At 45.3% G+C, this 19519-nt stretch overlaps 1 protein-coding gene across 2 annotated transcripts in view; it reads right to left on the bottom strand.

Moving 5' to 3' along the window:
• MYBBP1A (MYB binding protein 1a) overlaps positions 1–19519 on the bottom strand; it is a 678288-nt gene that overhangs the window by 531593 nt on the left and 127176 nt on the right. For both annotated transcript variants that reach the window (XM_078679447.1, XM_078679448.1), the window contains exons 6-7: positions 12436–12626; positions 9931–10098 (exon numbers count right to left, since the gene is read on the bottom strand). In XM_078679447.1, coding sequence (XP_078535573.1) covers positions 9931–10098; positions 12436–12626 — 359 coding nt within the window. The remainder of the gene's footprint in view (positions 1–9930; positions 10099–12435; positions 12627–19519) is intronic.

Here is a 19519-nt window from a genome sequence, read left to right as displayed (position 1 = left end):
GGTGCCTACCTATCCTCCAAAATCCCAACTTACCTCTCGAAGTGGTGGTCGCTCCTGAAGAATCTCCTGTCCCGAGCCTGCAGCCTTTGTTCAACTTCCAGCTTCCCCATTGAATAACACTGAGCGCCCGAAGGCTCAAAAGCACCCTGTACCCAGTCGCCCGAGTGCCCCAGGGAGTGCAACTTCTGTCCTAATCTACTTCCTCATTTGTCCTGAACAAGTGACCAGGAGCCAAGCTCCCACACCCACCGCGTGGCCAGCTTGCCAGCAGCCACCAACCAAAGGCCCTCTTGCCTCCAATAGGATAATATTGGACCTAATCTCTCTGCACCCGGCTGCCCCTGTGCCGCTGAAGGTGTAACATCTGCACCTACCTGACCCTGGGAGACCTCTGAGTCTATGCCCAGAACCTTAACACTGCCAGTCGAGTACTTACCCAAAAGCCGATTACTCACTTTTCTTCCATAGGGTAACATTGACTGGTTTCACTTGGAAATTCTTTTAAGTGTGGAGTTTTGAAACTTTAAAATATTCACTAAAAATCAGCCGAACAACGAATTCCCGAATTATTCACCTGTTAGCAGGAGAGATCCCAGTGCTGTATCTTTCAGTTGGCAGGGTATGCTCAGACGCGAGTCCCTTGCTCACTTTGCCACTGGATTCAAGCAAGCCGGGCTGAAGACGGCTGAAATGCCAGAAACCGGAAGCTTGTTTCCGGTCCAGGGAAGGCATGGCTTGGCAGTTCGGGCTGGACTGTTCTCATTAGGCACAAGGTCAGACTGATTTGCATATGGCGATGTCTGAACTGGCGTGGCAGAGTGGGCTAAAGAACGGTGATGGATTAAACCCAGATCTGTTGACTGGGTGTGAGTGTTTGATTGGTTCAGATGCTCCGTCCATCACCACCCCCTTTTGTACCACTTTGTTCGCCATAAGTTGGCAGGGTATGCTCAGACGTGAGTCCCTTGCTCACTTTGCCACTGGATTCAAGCAAGCCGGGCTGAAGACGGCTGAAATGCCAGAAACCGGTCCTCGGAAGCTTGTTTCCGGTCCAGGGAAGGCCTGGCTTGGCAGTTCGGGCTGGACTGTTCCCATGAGGCACAGGGTCAGACTGATTTGCATATGGCCATGTCTGAACTGGGGTGGCAAAGTGGGCTAAAGAACGGTGATGGATTAAACCCAGATCTGTTGACTGGGTGCGAGTGTTTGATTGGTTCAGATGCTCCGTCCATCACCACCCCCCTTTTGTACCACTTTGTTCGCCATAAGTTGGCAGGGTATGCTCAGACGTGAGTCCCTTGCTCACTTTGCCACTGGATTCAAGCAAGCCGGGCTGAAGACGGCTGAAATGCCAGAAACCGGTCCTCGGAAGCTTGTTTCCGGTCCAGGGAAGGCATGGCTTGGCAGTTCGGGCTGGACTGTTCCCATGAGGCACAGGGTCAGACTGATTTGCATATTGCCATGTCTGAACTGGGGTGGCAGAGTGGGCTAAAGAACGGTGATGGGTGTGAGTGTTTGATTGGTTCAGATGCTCCGTCCATCACCACCCCCTTTTGTATCTTTCAGCCCAGCACTGAACCTGAAAAGTAACTATAACCGTGATTTACTGTTACCTCAATATTCCTCCATAGGAATCCATTGTCTGGTTTTCACCAGAAAAGTTTCTGTCAATTTTTTAAGCTTACAAATATTCCTTAAAAATCGCCTGTATGACCTAAACACATTCTTTCAATTGTTTACAGGAGATGCACCAGTGCTGGATCCAGGATCCAACACGGAGTAAGAAAAAGTAACGATAACACTACTTACCTGCTAATTGAATTTCCTCCCATAGGATAACATTGATGATTCTATGTGAAAAAGTTTCTAAGTGTCAACTTTTAAAATACAATAATATTCCTTAAAAATCACAACAGTAACCAAAACGCTTTTACTCAATTGTTTACAGGAGATGTCCGAGGACTGAATGTAGGATCCAGTCCTGTGGTTAGAAAAGTAATCCATAAAGTAATGTATTTCATATAACTATTGTAATCAAAAGTATATTGCCTATTTGAAAAGTATTTAACTAAAGTAACTCATACTGAGAAAGTATATTTTGATACCTATTGTTGGTTCTAAAAAAAAACTATATATTTTGATACAAAACAATTGGCCTAGAGTTCAGTTCTTGAGTGTTTGAGACCATTTGCTGACTGAGTGTGTACAACAAATGCTTTACACTGTTCTCTGATGCTGCCTTACTGCTCAACCAAGCTACCACTTTAAAGAGTAAAGTTATATCTAACTTTAGCCTCTGCCAAACCTCTGGGGACTGTGGACTCTTTACACACTGTACCTTACTTTGGTCCAGTATATACAGAGCTACTTTCTTACACCCCTTTTTTTGGTCACCCCCATCATGCCTAGATTTGGACCCTCTTGTTTTTACCCAATGATCAGCCTTCTTCCCCAACTGTTAGAGAGAGACGGGCCCCAGGTGTGAGGAAGTGCCTGGTTTGACATGATTTGTCTGGAAAATTATGTGGTTTTGATTGCAAGTGCACCGGGTCCCTGCCCACCAGGTCCCCATGTGCAAAAGCTCCTTTCCTAAAAACTGTACCATGAGTGGCACTTCAGACCCCCTAGTAAGTCCCTAGTAAATGGTAGCCTGGTACCTGTGCATTGGGATTGAAGGGGTCCCCGTAGGGTCACCTCACCAAGGCCATGCAAACTGCCACTGCAGCCTACATGCCTTGGTGCCGAGAAAGAACAACATCGACATGGCACACTGTCTGTGTGCCATGCCAAGCAGAACTACCTAAGGTATACGTAAGTCACCCCTCTACAGGCCTTACAAGCCCTAAGTCAGGGTGCACTATATCTAAGGTGTGGGCATATCTGCAGGAGTAGCTACGCCCCACCAATATTTAAGTCTATTCTTAATATTCTATGTTCCAGTGAAGCCATAGAGAATACATGGGCTGGAAACTCAACAACTCTGCACCATGATGGTTTTACTGAACCCTGGAGTTTTTGGTACCTCTCAATAAATCCTGACTGATTCTAGTGTTGTATTTATTGAAACATGTACCCAGGGTCACCTCAGAGCTGCCCCCTAAAAACCTACCAACCCTAGTGTGGTCTCAGACTGGCTTTAGGCAGCCTGCCAACTCCAGACAAGTTTCTGGACCCCGGGGTCGAAAGCCCCTTGCTCTCCGAGGCAGGAAATAAAGCACATCTTGGGCGGAGGTGTTACACCTCTTCCCCCAAGATGAGCACAGTTCTCAAAAGGGAACTTAAAAGGCCATGCTGATTTTATAATGCAGCCCCAGCCTCTGCTGCTAGCAGCAGATGACATCCCCTGATTGAAACCCCCACTTTTAATCGAGAACCAGCGGGAAAACAGATTAAGAATAGGAGGTGCCCACCCCCCCCCTTCGCCAACTCAATCCTTCAGGTGCAGGAGGCAAAGTGAAGTACATTTCTCAGTGCCCACCATCTTGAAGATAGTGGGAGTTACCCAATCAGGGCTAGGGCTATGCCTTCCCCCGCCCTCAACGGGGGAGGGGTGAGGCATGACCCAAGAAGAACCTGACACTACAGTGTTGCACCAGCAGAGAAGACTGCAGACACCAACTGACTTGGCCCCAGCCCTACCGGCCTGTCTGCAGCCCTCAACGAGCCGGTGCCAAAAGACGACCCACCCTGCATCCCAGCGACCTCCAAAGCCTTGGGGGGATTGCCTGCCTTCGACAAAGATTAAGATCTCCCGTCAACAGCGGACCGGTCTAGAAGAAACCATCTTTAATGAATGAACAACTCTGTCCTGAGGAACCGCAAAACCACCGCCAGACCCACCTCTGCACCTGATGCTCAAGGCCAGAGTTCAAATGGCACATCGGTTCTGTGAAGGTTCCCCAGCGCTTCTGAGCAAGAGTTCACCATGGGCTGAACCCCTGCCGGACTCCACCTCAACGCATGCAGTTTCAACTCGAAGACTCCCCCCGACCGTGACCTGCCTGGTAAGACTTTACCTTTACAGACGCCTGAGGACACCTGTGCACCCAAAGCCCCTGGGTCTTGGGAAGTCAGCGACCAACAGTGTCCCTATGTCCCCTAGTATTTCTACTTACCTGGGAAGCTGTGGGTTTTATTCATTCAGCCCCCTGCCATAAGCCTGCAGCCTTTCTTTAAAACTGACCTCCCCCATTGGTTTGTATTGCGTGTCCCACACTGTGTTGGCACTTTGCACCTGGCCGCCGCTGTGCCACTGAAGGTGTCAGTTTGGTGTGGCTTGGTGTCCCCCATCCCCTGTGCTCATCTTAACCCGTGGATACTGGACTGCCAAATCGATTTACTGACCTGTGAGCAGCATCTCTTCAATTACCCCCTTGCTCCATTGGAGAACATTGGCTCCAGATTCCGAATTTGAACCCTGCACCCAGCCACCTCTGCTGGAGGTGGAGATTTGCTACTTACATGACCCTGAACTGGTGCCGATTCTTCATCCTGAAAACCAAGACTAATTTGTATACTTACATGCAAAACTGCATTCTTGTTTTCCTCCAAAAGGCTAACATTGCTCAACTGAAAATTGCTTTGTGTCCAATTTTTGAAGGGAAAACTATTTCTTATGAAAACCATCCTTACATTTTGACTTATTTCTTGGTCTTAAAAGGAGTCTTGAATGAAGCTTATTTTTATAAAATTGGTGTGGATCGCCTTTTGCGTCATTTATTAATTAATGAGTATATAACAAATGTCACACTCCTCTGTGTTAGACCTCAGACTGCTCAACCACACTACCACAAATAGAGCACTTCTGGTTTACATTGAGCGCCGTACAATTCTGGGGGAATCTCTGGACCCTTTACTCAATATAACCAATTACTGGTATATCACATAAAGTGCCAGCTTCCTACACCAGGTGGTCTTGATGCAACTGCTCATGTACACAAATACTTAACAGATGCTCTTTCATAATTAAATTATAAAATCCATCATAATAATGCACATTGCTTCCTTTTAACCAACCACCTAGTGTTTTCACAGAAAAGTCTACTAAATCAACTCAGGACTGACTGGGTTTTCTGAGTCTCCCTGAAAACGATACTGTATTCCTCAGTGGTGACTCCAAAGCCCTCTGAGATCATAAGAGACCCTCATCTACCTCATTCAGTGTCGGAAGCCTATCCCTCCTACACTTTCCTGACAACAGATACAGTGGCGGCTCCTCCGCTATGGCAGAGGAGCGTTCGCCCCACTGCTTCTAAGCAGTTCGAAGCAGAAACATCAAATGATAATAACTTTGCGTTATCATCATTTTATACTGCTTCCTGCTGCTTTGAGGGCGAGTGGGTGAGTGGGCAGGGCAGGGGATGAGTGGTTTGCCCACTCCTAAGTGCACAATGACTGTTTGGTCTGCCCTCTCTGGGCCAATTTGTGCTGCTGCCCTTAGAGACTCTCTTTAGTACCTCAGGTCCTAGGTACCAGGGGACCATTTAATAGGGACTTACAGGGGGTGCTAAAGGTTTTGTCAATTGGAGAAAACAATTTAACCTTTTTAGGGAAATAACACTGGAACTGGGGACCTGGTTAGCAGGAACAGAGTACACTTCAGTCAAAGTTGCATCAAATACTAGACAAAAAGTGGTTGGGGTGGGGGGTACTGCAACAAAAGCCCAGTTTCCTACATGTAGAAAAAAACAAGTCCGAACAATATACTCAAGAACATAAAAACATCATAAATAATCAAACTACTTCACCGAGAAAATCAAACTGGCCAAAAACTCAGCCAAAGAATTTTTCAAAACAGTTAAAATGCTCTCTAGTTCAAATACTCCAAACAGTTTGATACACGGTCAAGTTCGGTGCAACAAGAGAACAGCCTTCTTTCAAGAAAAGGTCAAGGAAATATACTGCAAATTCTATCCCATCCAGAATACAAAGTCTTTGAATTCTAGTTTGGAGGGCACACATCACTTGCATGGTACCCTCTGAGAGTTCCCTTCTCTTAATGAGGAAATAAATTAGGATACTCATAGATTCCACTAGATCAGGCACCCCTTCAGATCCTTGTCCACCAAAAATCCTGCATACGGCAACAAGTACAGTCTCGGCTTATTTTACTAAGCTCTTAAATGCGATCATCCACGCAGGAATTTGCCCCACTGATCGAAAGAAAGCCTCCATTATTTTCTAGATAAAAAAAACATTCACTCTACCCTTATGAGGTTACATTTATAGACCTAGCTCCTGTCTTCCCATAACAGCCAAGATCCTGGATGAAACATCTAAACTTTGAACTCTCATCCTTTCTGGATGAGAATGAATATTAGATAATGCACAGTACGATTTTATGAAAAAACATAGCACAGAGTCGGCACTAGACACAGCTTCTGAAGAACTTGGAATGATCATGGACAGCAAAGGAAAAGTGGCACTGATCCTTGTGGATCTTTCTGTTGCATTTGATACCGTTTGTCACTCGGTGCTCATTGAACGACTAGAAAGTGTAAGTATCAGCAGGAAGATCATTTGACTTTTTTACATCTTTTCTCACAGAGAACAATCAGTGGCATTTGGCGACTTTACATCTGAATTTTTCACTGTACAATGCTGAGTCCCGCAGGGATTCTCTCTGAGCCCTGCCCTTTGTAATATTTATATGGCACCTCTGGCCAAATTTATCAGATCCTTTGGCTCTACCACAGTTTCTTATGCGGATGACAAATACATTGCAGTCCTGGTCTCATGTGAACCTAGTGAGGTTGCCAAACGCTTCAGTAGTTGTATGCGAGAGGTAGTAGGCTGGATGGGGGACAATTGTCTCAAGTTAAACTCAGAGAATACAGAGGTTCTTTTTGGAAAGGATAATGCATTCTGGGATTCAAAGTGGTGGCCTCCAGACTTTGGTCCCTTACTCTCCCCCCCTAACACCCTCACCAGCCCCCACCTAGTCACAAAAGTCAGGGATCTGGGAGTAATCTTTGATAGGAATCTTACTTTCTCAGAACGGATTAATCAAGTTACATGCTCTTGCTACTATTTATTAAGAAAACTGAAAAAGATCCTCCCTATCATCCTGTACGGTGTTCAAAAAACAGTATTTATCTCCTTAGTTCTTTACAGGATCGACTACTGCAATGGCCTATATATAGGCATCCAACAAAGGCAGTTAAATAAATTGCAGATATACCAAAATGCAGTGGCCTGCCTTATGAAGATCCCAAAATATACATCAGTTTTCCAACTATTGAGGAGCTAACTGGCAACCAGTCAGAAAAAGAGTCGCCTTTAAGGAGCTCTCCTGGCGCATAATATAATTCACAATACCAGCACTAACTATTTGAGAAAGAAACTCAGTATATGCCTAAAAGAACTATTCGCTCTTCTTCCCCCAAATTGATGGTATTACCCAAAATCAGAAAAGCTTCCTGGGGTGGCATAAGTCTTATCGTTTCTACTTATAAACTGTGGAAGAAGCGGACTTTGTACTTCAAAGCACAACACATCTTACTGCAATTCTGACCTAGCTCTTTTCATTTTCACTGCCCCTTTAGTACATCCTTCTTCGTCCTGTTTGTGGGCCCTTTTTTAGGTCTAGCCTAGGCAGCGCTTGTGCGGTCTCTTCGAGACATGCTGTACTCAGGATATGGGCATTAACCTCCGCCCTTGTACCACCCTCTTCCTTTGATTTGTCAATAGTCTTAGCAGTCCCTCCTTAGTACCTCCCTCTCTCCAGATGTTACCGTCCATATGGACGGTCCCTCTAATATGTGTCCTTACTCGCAAACTTTCATTAGCAGTTAAAGAAGAACTATTTACTTAATGCAGAAGGAGGCATGATATGCGGTGCGAGCGCATAGCAATGGCGCACGCCTCTTTTATATCCAGCCCGACACAGCAGTGCTTTATCGTCGCGTCTGACCCCTTTGTTTACATTTTAACAACACAACTGTAGCCTAAAACTCCCTACTTACTCTACTCTCCAGATGCAAGCAACATAAAAAAAAAAAAAAGTGTGAGTCCCCCCCCCCCATGGCAAGGCGAGACATGGAGTGATGCCTACACATGCCCAAGTTTTCACAGTAGAATGCTCGTCTGCACGCTGGGGCAGACAAACAAATGCCATATTACAGACTCATGAGCTCTCCATTGTGCTGTAGCAACAATTGTGCAATCGCTCTCCTCACTGGAGGTGGGGATTTGTTTCAATTCACTTTATGTTTAAGATTCAATTCACAACCCCCCCCCCCCCATGTTTAATATTCCATTTACCCCCCACCCCCTCACTTTTTACTATAGGGACTCTGTAGTGAAATATGTGTTGGGTGAGGGCAAAAGGCATATAAGTGCTCCTTACATTTTATTTACATCTGCGTTTTAACAATGCAAATGTTGCCTAAAATTAACCTACTTACTTGGTCGAGGGGGAGGGCGAGAGAGAGCATGTGTCCATGTGTGTGTCCGATGATCGCCACCCCATGGTAAGCATCGCTGGAGGTGGTGCATACACAGGCCCAAGTTTACACAGTAGACTGCTCTTTGCTGCACGCTGGGGCAGACAACCAAATGCCATATTGCAGACTCAGGAGCTCTCCATTGTGCTGTAGCAACATTGTGCAATTGCTCTCCTCACTGGAGGTGGGGATTTATTTCAATTCACGTTTAAGATTCCCTTCACCCCCCCCATGTTTAAGATTCCCTATATACCCCCCCCCACCCCCCATCGCTCACTTTAAACTATGGGACTCAGTAGTGAACTATGTGTTGGGTGAGGACAAAAGGCATATAACTGCAGCTTACATTTTATTTACAGCTGCGATTTCACAAGAGAGAAAGAGAGAGAGAGTGCGGGCGTGCGTGCGTGTGTCTCCCCGATGATCGCCACCCCATGGCAAGCTTCGCTGGAGGTGGGGATTTAATTTAATAGTCTGCATGTTTAACATGCCCTCCCCACACACACAGCTTGCTTTAAACTACAGGGACTCAGTAGCGGAACATGTGTTGGGTGGGGGCAAGAGGCGTATATCTGCTGTTTGCCTTGTGTTAACTAGGAAGATTGAGGTAAGGCTTTTCTTTTTCATTAACATTTTGAACCAGCATTCTTTAAAACAGGTGTTATTTCACAGGAAAGGCTGACATGCTCTCCCGTCCTCAACGATACCGTCGTACTATATCTGGACATTTTGGATTGCTGCGTACATTCTTGCAAATATTGGCCAAAAACTATACTCATGTCCCAATGGTAAGGTTGCAACCAAAAGAAGCATGTATAATTCCCTCCTTGGAATGCAAGTAGATATTGCAACACAAAGCAAAACAGTGAAGAAGAAAAAAATAAGTGGTAAATTCCCAACAGGCTGCTCCTGTTCTCTCTCCGCCCTCCCACTTCGGAAGCTGTGGAGTTATTTGATGGCAGCTATTGTCGCTTCCCTCGCCTGCACCTTGGTTCCATCTACCAAGCTCTCCTAAAAGCAGTCCCTCTCGGCCCGTAAGGTTTAAAAGAGGTTTGAATGAAAAATATAATCCAGTCTAGGAGCTTCATCTGTATAAACTTGCAAACAGGCAGCTGTTAGGAAACTGCTACACAGTAGAGGATGGAATGGCTACAATATTGAACTTAAATGAAGGGATAATTTGTTTAAGATGCTTCTGTATGAGATATTCTACTGCACATTTACTCATCTTTGTGTAGTCAAGCTACGAATAGCAATAGTGCTATGCAAATATGAACACAACTGCAAACAAAAAAACAAAAATAAGACACATTATAATTTACATCACCAATAGCTCTTACTTTCACAAATGCAAGACCGATTGCATTGCAAATGCGTGTTCTTTTCTGGTATCAACAAGCGGAATCTAGCACCTTCGGACAATCAAGCACTCTACAAAATTATCAATTTCAATATCAATACAAGAGAAAGATGCATTTCCGCTAACCTGCAGGGGCCTGACTGGACCTTGAGCAGACCATTCTCCACCGCTTCACTCCAGAACAGATCGAACGCATCCTCTTTCAGAGAGACACGCAGGAGGTCGAGTCCCACAGCAGGCAAGTTCCGATCCTTCTTAACAGAGTCTGCTGCAGTTTTCAAAAGTTCAACCAATCTGAAAACGCAGAAAAGAGATGCAGTGTTATAGCGTTCAATAAATATTTAACATTTCTAAAAATCATAGGAATTTCTTCTTGATTTCCATGTCACAATCTTGTTTTCCTAACACCTGCACCTAAAGAGAACACACTACCTACAAACATGTACATGGTTTAACTTTGAAGCAGATTCTTGTTTATTCATTTGTATGGTTTAAAAAAGGTAACATAATTTTCATCATTTCTAGATGTAGCCCATTCTTTCATGATTATCTCTCTTTACCCCATGTAGTACCAAGTGTCGATCCACTTGATCCTTATATGACAAAATACTGGCCCAAATGTTAGATGGCTGCATTGATTTGCTATACTATATTGACCAGATGCTTCAATGATTAGGTGGTGATGTCTTTATTTGTCCTTGCCAAAATTTCCCTCAGATATATGATTTGATACAGTGTTTTAACAATTAATTGATTTGGCCTGATTTATTGTATTGTACAGTGCTACAGAAACCTGGTTGAGCTGGCGCTACTACTCAAATAAGTAAATAAATAAACATGTGAGGCTTGAAATAAAGAGTGAATTTATGGAACAAATATCACGGGGTAGGAGCTTTTTTGCTAATAACTGTGTGATTTAGGGATCAAAATATCTACCATGGCAAATGCAACAGGTTACTAAAGTTTTTAAATTTCGACTTCCCAGGGAAATACCAATACCATGCACGTCATCATGTGCTGTGTAATTTAGAGCCATTCTTGTCACAAAATTTAGGAGGGGTTACAACAATTCTCCAGTTTTCAAATACAACGGTTACACTGCCCTCATTTGATGCAGCATCACAAAAGCTGTCAAGAACAGCAAGGCGTGTTCCTTTTAATGGTGGTGCCATGACTGTAGCAAAGCAATTCTACACGTTGGATGCCTTTCTAACAAAGCAATATGGTCTGGCCAGTCAACAAACACAATGTCAAGAACCTCTCTCAAACTAGACACCAACAACACACGTGTTCCTCAGCAACAACAAATATCCCCATGTATCACACCAATGCACAAATCTAGTCTACTGATACAGTTGCTAATATTCCATGCAAGAAATCCAGGTTATAATCGGACTTTAAACCGGTTGAAAAATCTTGCGATTGGGGCTGTCCATTTTATACATACCACTGTGGCTTAAATTATAAAAGCATATATGATGCACATCTGGGGGAATACATAAACATTGTGATGTAAATGATGACTCTACGGACCCAACTACATGCTACCCACCACCATGCACTCCTCACTGCATGCAGTAGTACAGCTCCATTCACACTGTCCTCGCACTCATACAGGCAAAGGTGATGCACATGTAGATCCTTGTATTTGAGATGCTCCTTGTTCAATTGCATGTTCTTTTAGAACAGGCTTTCCTGATCATCTTGGGGTGAACAGACTCAAAACTGCACTGAAAGTATATTAGTGAGCACATCCCACCTGTGCAACTGTTTTTCTGACGCATCCTCATCTTTCTCAATCCAGCTGCTTCCTCAGCAACACCAAGTCACCATATGCCAGACTTACAAAAAATTAAATATCCAAACCCCCACAACACAGCTGACAGATTCACAACAGAAGTGATGGGAATCCACTCCTCCTGCCTTACATCTCTCCATTGGCCCTAATACAATGACCCCAGGTTGAGTTCAGTACCTTTTGCCTAATCCACAGCTCAGCAAGAAGATAACACACTATGCCCCCTTGATGTTCCCTACTCCTGTCAGATAATAGCCTCAGATAATAGCCACTCCACATTCCTAGCACACAATGCAGCGAGAAAAATAGGCTTTACAGCAAATTCAAAGGAACACCTATAAGAAAGTAAAAGAGACGCCTCTACATAAACTAACTCTAAGACGATTCTGTTTGAAATCCACTCTTTCAATCATTTAGTGACTGAGACTAGAGGGTTGCCTCGCACAACAAATATACTATTATCAAACAGCAAATATACAAACGGCAGCAGCAAGAGTTACAGACCGTATTCAAACAAATATATAATGTTATATGTAGTCCTTTCCTGCGTTTTTACTATCCAAATAATAATTCAACGGAAATGTTTTTTTTATTTATTTAGAAATTGTTCACAAAAAGAAATATGTGATTGCTTACAGAATGGAAAAAGCATCTATATTAAATGGCATGAAAATAAATATTTCAAGGGTGAGCATTGTTTTATTAGCACACACAGAGCAAGAGATCTGTAGCAGTGTAAATTAACTGAAAATTATGCATCAACAGTGTATGGCAGAATTGCCTTATTAGTTGTTCTTATTATAAAAATGTATTCAAACTCTTTACCAACTCACTTTGGCACATTTTCCATGGTAACAATGGTAGACGATCCAAGCAGCTTCTTCAACTTTTTAGGCTTCAAAACCCCAGGGAATTTCTGCATTCCAACTAGCAATAGGTGCAGCTGTTCTGGAGAGCTGAATGCAGAGGTCAGGTCAGCCTTGAGCACTCCAAGCAGGACTTCCTCGAAGGTGGCTTCTGGGATCTAAGGTGAAAAAGACAATGGTATATGAGCAACACTCCATTTAAGAGTTGCCTTGCAGGAATCCTTGCAGATTTAAAAAAAAATATTTTTATTGCAAACAGAACAACAGCAGTACATCTGTGATACCATTGTCTTACATATGATCCGACCAGGGAGTTTACAGTTGACTTTTGTCAAACGGAGAGGATACAACACCAATGATAGGCGACCTTCATGGTCTGTGTAATACCCCCCTCACAGCCCTCGGTAAGCTTTACACCCCCCCAAATCTTTTCCCATTTCTTCGGGTAGCCTCTACTTTAGTTTATTGTAGGAAGCTGGCTCTATATACTAAACCAAAGTGAGGTATAGTGTGCGCAGAGTCCAGTGGAACCCCAAAGGTAGTCAGAGGTAAAAGTAGAAAGCACCTTACTCTCTATTTGTGGTAGTGTGGGCGAGAAGTAAGGCTTTATCAGAGGGTAGTGTTATGCATTTGCGGTACAAACCCAATCAGCATATGACGTTACACATTCAAAGACTGAACTCAGACTAATTTTGTTTGTATAGAAATAATCTTTTAGTTATTTTTATTTCCTAGAACCAAGCAAGCCTGGCACAAGTAAGTGTTAAGTACTTTGCAGTAATAATACAGTTTGTAAACACTTTGTATTGCAGCTGTATATATACTTTTAATTTGATTACAGTAGAACTAATAGTAATGCAATGCTTTGAAAAATTGTACATATACTTTGTATTGGCTTTTTAGTAGAATGTCAAGTAGATTACTTTACAGATTACTTTTCTTACCCAGTGCAGGATGCCTGGATACTACTACACTGGGACATTTCATGTAAACAGGTAAGTAAAAGCGTTTTTTAGGTCGAGCGACCTATCTCAATGTGCATGCGCATTGAGCGGGAGCGAGATATATAGGGGCTTATCGAGAGTTTACCTAACTGGCGATTCCACTGGCGATTTCTTGCAGTGCATGTGCTTTTTAGGTCATTGCGCAAGCGCAAGCCCTAAAAAGCGTGTGCACAATGCCACCAGCCGCCTGCCTGCCTGCCTCGCATTACCACATCAAAGGCGGCCGCGTCTCAGGCCCCTGCTGCTTCACACCCTCATGCCGCTCTCCCCACTCAGCCCCCTCCCCTGCCCGCCGTGTCGCATTTCTCCTCCCCCCTCCCCACAGCAATGCCCTCCGTCTTGTTTTACCCGTTTCTTCTTTTCTCTATCTGTCCCGCGTCCCTTTCTCTCTTTGCCTCGCAGCGTCTTTTTTTTTGCTTCTGATGCCCGTTAAAAATTCCACCTCTCCTTGCAAATGTTTTCCCTTTACACCGCATCAGCGTGTCTCAACTCTCCCATTGTCACGTTTTCCGCATTTCTTTTTCTCTCGTTTGCCTCCTCCCCCATTTCCAGTCTCCGCTTATCTCTTGTTTATGTTGACGATGCTTCCATTCATCAACTGCCATGCTCTCGGTTCCAGGAGCTTTTAGTGAGCTAGATTTACTCCCACCGCATCAGCGTGTCTCAACTCTCCCATTGTCACGTTTTCTGCATTTCTTTTTCTCTCGTTTGCCTCCTCCCCCATTTCCAGTCTCCGCTTATCTCTTGTTTATGTTTACGATGCTTCCATTCATCAACTGCCATGCTCTCGGTTCCAGGAGCTTTTAGTGAGCTAGATTTACTCCACACAGAGTGCAGTAAATGTCAGTATAAAAGGCTTCATGAGGACACTCCACAAAGAGCCCATTTGGCCCCAAGAAGCCCAAAACAACATGTTCTCCCAGGGCACTTCTAGCTATTCCAAACGGAGGAAGTTGTTTTCTTGTTTTATTTAGTGCATTCAAAGGCTGGCCAGACTTGTAAATAACCCAGAAAGATAACAATGACTTGGGAGCAGAGGCTGATTTTCCGTCACCAACCTTTAACTCTGATCAGGACAGCCTCGGAAGCCGGCCCTTATCTGCCTTTGAGTTCGGGACACCCTGCCTGCCCCCTATTTAGTCTGCAGCCTCTTGGCTCTGCTATCGGTCTGATAACAGGCTGGCTTATTGTCAGCCCCAAGTGCGCCAGGGACACTTCCTGCAAATAGTTAAAGAGTCGGCAGGCCAATGCAATGGGCTATGTTTGTCTGTGCTTAAATGCATTCATTTAAAAATCTCAATAAGTACATGGTCTGTCAAACATCTTCCCCTTCTCGCTCACCCTTGCGCATGCTTGTCGCTGTGCAGAAGGCAGCATAGTGCATATCTATCTGTGCCTGGAGTGTAATTATCTACGGTGAGGGATGTATAGATGGAAAGCAGCTCTAGTCTATATTTTGCAAATGAGGAACCCTTTATTATCATCAAATTGTAATTAAGCACTAGCACTGAAATACTTTACTGACGCTTTGCAGTTTGCTTAGTGATGGGCGACAGCATCACATAACAAGCATTGGCATAGCCAATAGGTCTCGCCTTTGATGATGATGATGATTAAAATTTATATTGCGCAGAACAATAACCCGCAGGCATCAAGGCGCCTAACATTAATATCAAGTCGTCCAGATCAATCATCCTTACACATAGGCCTTCTGAAAGAGGCGCGTTTTTAAAGCACCGCGGAAAGTCTGTAGGGAGGGTAGGGATCTAAGGTCCAGAGGGAGATCATTCCACCATTTGGGAGCTAAGGTGGAGAAAGCCCTGCCCCCCCATCTGGCTCTTCGCACGCGAGGGACTGACAGAAGCAATTTCCCGGAGGAACGCAAATTCCTTCCCGGGATGTAGTGGGAGATGATAGAACCCACTCCATAGTCACAGTTTCTTGCAATGGCTCTGTATATCATACACAAGACCTTAAAGCGTACTCGGTACTCTACAGGGAGCCAATGCAAAGTTTCTCTAGCCAATGTGGCCGATGAGCGTCTGGGCACATCCAAGACAAATCTAGCCGTGGCATTCTGGACTACCTGCAAGCGCTGCAGGAGGGTCTTATTTAGCCCCGCATACAGCGCATTGCAGTAGTCCAGGCGAGAGCCAATGAGCGCGACCGCTACTTGCTTTCTGGACTGCACAGACAAGTATTTCCTGATCCTTCGCAGGGTGTGGATAAGACCCCAGCAAGTGGAAATGGTCCTGCTCACCTGTCTGCCCATATCCAGGGCAGGATCTATCATCACCCCCAGATTTTTTGCGGATGTAGTGGGGGAAGGACACGCTCCAAGCGAGTCAGGCCACCAGCTGGAGGACCAGATGTTTTCGTTCCCACCAAACACCATCACCTCAGTCTTCTATCCATTCAGTTTGAGAGAGTTCTGTATCATCCAGTGACCAACCGCCTCCATGCATGATCTAAATCTGGAGGCGGTCTGCACATCTGAATGGGAGAGAGAGACGAGTATTTGGGTGTCATCAGCATAGGAAACTACCTCCATCCCGAAAGCTCTTATTAGTCTGGCCAGAGGGGTCACATAGATGTTAAATAGGGTCGGGCTAAGAGCCGACCCTTGTGGGACCCCACATAGCACAGGACGGGATGGAGATAGAAACTCACCCATCTTGACTCTTTGTACCCTCCCAACAAGGAAGGACATCAGAAGATCTAGAGCTGCGTCTTTCACCCCCACCTCCCTCAGACGAGATGAAAGAACTGAGGGAGAGAGGGTATCAAAGGCCGCAGTTAGATCTAGCAGGACCAGGAGGGTGGTCTGGCCTTTATCCACTGTCGTGCGGATGTTATCGAGCACGACAGTGAGGGCCGACTCGGTGCTATGTTCCCTCCTGAATCCATGCTGGGAAGAGTCAAGACAGCCCGAGCTTTCCACAAAAGCAGCGAGATGCTTGTTCAGGTGTGCCTCAAGCATCTTCGCCGGGGCGGGTAGCAGCGAAATTGGACGGAAGTTTTTCAAGACCTCCGGATCAAGGGAGGCCTTCTTTAGCAGAGGTTTTATTACTGCTTTCTTCCATTCCGAGGGGAAGGTACCTTCTCTTATTGCTAGATTCATAATTTCTAGCAGTGGTGGTAAGAAGGACTCCCTGCACTGCTTGATGATCTTCAAAGGGCAAGTATCCAGAGGAGAGCCGGATGTGATCTTATTAAGCAGGGCTTCAAGATCCTGCAATTCTAAAGGTGGGAAGGAGTCCAGGGTGGCCAAAGGTGGAGCATCAGAAGCGGACTCATTGGGCTGGGGCGGAACAGTAGACACACTAATACGCGCTCTTTGTTCCTCAAGAGCTAGGTGGATATCCAGTATTTTAGTATGGAAGAATGAGGCAATCCTATCACATAAATCCTGCGAAGGAATAACAGGATCAGGGGTTTGTAGGTCGACTAAAGAGTCTACAATTTTAAAAAGCTCCTTCGGGGAGGAGAGCGAAGTAGTCAGGGTTACAAAATACTCTTGTTTAGCCTGCACAATCTCGGCCTTATACTTCCAGACAAGAAGTTTGTGAGTTTCTTTATTCTTAAAGTCCCACCTGGAGTGCCAGAGCCTCTCCTTCCTCCTCACTTCTTGCCTGAGGAGTCTAAGGGAGTCGGAAAACCACGGAGCAGAAGGTCTCTTCCTTGCTCGACGTTTGGTCTGTGGGGGAGCTAGCTCATTCATAGCTTCGGTGACAACCTGTTCAAAATGACCAACTGCAGTCTGAACATTGTCTATGCCTTTAATAGAAAGGCTGGCAGTCCAGGGCGCAAAAGAATGGCTATTAATGTCCCTCAGATTTCTAACCGAAACCATTACATGGTTCCCTTTTTTACTTCCATCACTCGAAAGATATTCCAGATGGAATGGGACTGCGAGGTGGTCGGACCAAGAAAGATGAACCGGGTCCTTAGTGGTTAAACGATGGTCATTCGAAAAAATGCCATCCAGCGTATGACCTGCCCGATGGGTGGCCCCACTAACACGCTGCGTAAGCCCACAGGAAGCCAAAGCCTCAATAAGTCCTGAGGTGTCGGAAAGATCCTGTCTTTCTAAATGATAATTAAAATCGCCCAAAATGGAAAAGTTTTCTCGACCAAAATATGGTTCCAAGACTTGGAGAAATTTAGGAGTAAAATCTGTGCGTGGTCCTGGTGGTCGATATAATAAAATTCCATGGAAAAAAGGGCACTGTGCTTCTTTTATAGTAAAATAAAAAGCTTGAAAACAGTCCGGAAAATCAGGAATAGGTGCAGTGTGACATTCAAGGTGGTCTTTATAAAGAATCGCTATGCCACCTCCCACTCGACCCTGTCTGTCAGATCTAGCCAGGCAGTACCCTTCAGGGACCGCTTCAATCAGATCAGGGCCGGATGAGTCTTTGGCCCAAGTTTCGGTGATGAACACTAGGGTCGGTTTCCTATCTAAAACCATTTCCCTAAACATTATCTTGTTTTTAACAAGGGAGCGGGCATTAACCAGAATGCCTTCTACTATCGTAGCTGTAGGCCCAGTGCCACCCGCGTCCCCAGTAGAGGAATGGCGTAGAGGGCTGGGAGGCCTGGAGATGGGAGAGCAGCCACAGCGTAAAGGAAGGGATAGACTATGTGGTTCGAGTGAATGCGTACACCCTGCTCTACAGGGTTTCAGACGCAACAGTTCCTGACGGGAATAGTGATACAAAGGCAATGTGGCATCGGCAGAGTCCAGAGTCCAGCCGTCCAGCGCGTCCTCGGCGCGGACGAGCGCAGACGGGCTGGACTCTGGCGTGACTCCGGCGTCACTGCGGCGTCACTGCGGCGCCCACGATGCGCGTACACGCTGCGCGTTGTGTCCATGTTATTATAAAGGGCTCTAGCGAGTCCGCGTGATTGGCTTCAGCGAATAGCTGAAGAGTCTTACTTCGACCCACCCAAGATGGCGCCCAAGGTCAGCAAAGCGCGGGGACCGGCCCGCCCAAATGGCAGTGATTGCGGCGTAATGCCGCTGTGCAGGGAAGCGATCCGTGAGATTAGAACACAGGTAGGGGATTTCTACAATTATTCTGCAATTCTGCGCTGTTTAAAACACAGGGGAAATACGACTAAACTGTTTTAAAAACAGGGGAAATACAACTGAATTAAATTAAATTAACGTCAGAAAAGGGTTGTTTTAAAATATTCCTTTAGCAGGCAGCTTCTTCCGAGAAGCGCGATGTGCACAATGACATCCAGACAAAGAGTGAGCCTCTCAACCTACCCGCATTAAGTAGGACACCAGCGTCCAGCCTCTAGCCAGTCCGCGTGATTGGCTTCAGCGAATAGCTGAAGAGTCTTACTTCGACCCACCCAAGATGGCGCCCCAGGTCAGCAAAGCGCGGGGACCGGCCCGCCCAAATGGCAGTGATTGCGGCGTAATGCCGCTGTGCAGGGAAGCGATCCGTGAGATTAGAACACAGGTAGGGGATTTCTACAATTATTCTGCAATTCTGCGCTGTTTAAAACACAGGGGAAATACGACTAAACTGTTTTAAAAACAGGGGAAATACAACTGAATTAAATTAAATTAACGTCAGAAAAGGGTTGTTTTAAAATATTCCTTTAGCAGGCAGCTTCTTCCGAGAAGCGCGATGTGCACAACGACATCCAGACAAAAAAGGACCTTATAAGTGTTTAACCATGCAACAGTTAATGTCGTTGCACCAAGGATATTGTGCTGCATAACCAAGTACTTATACAGTCCCAAAAGCGAGACCTATTGGCTATGCCAATGCTTGTCTCATTTGGTTACAGTTTTAAAGACTTTTATAGATTTTCCACCTCCACTCAAAAACTTTTCACAAAAAAACAGGCAATGTTATCCAATGGAGGAAAATCGGCTTATCGGTTCAAAGGTAAGTATTTGGTTGTGGCAGTTGGTATTCTGGGGGTAGACTCTGGGGTCCACCAGGCTCAAGGATGCCCTCTTGTTACACCCTCAGCGGCACTAGGGCGGCCGGGGGCAGAGTGCTGTGGTCCAATGTTATCCAATG

The sequence above is a fragment of the Lissotriton helveticus genome, chromosome 3_1 (genome assembly GCF_964261635.1).
Source record: "Lissotriton helveticus chromosome 3_1, aLisHel1.1, whole genome shotgun sequence".
In the NCBI taxonomy this organism is placed as follows: domain Eukaryota; kingdom Metazoa; phylum Chordata; class Amphibia; order Caudata; family Salamandridae; genus Lissotriton; species Lissotriton helveticus.
Note: the sequence above shows the minus strand (reverse complement) of the source record. Positions and strands in the feature narration are given on the sequence as shown.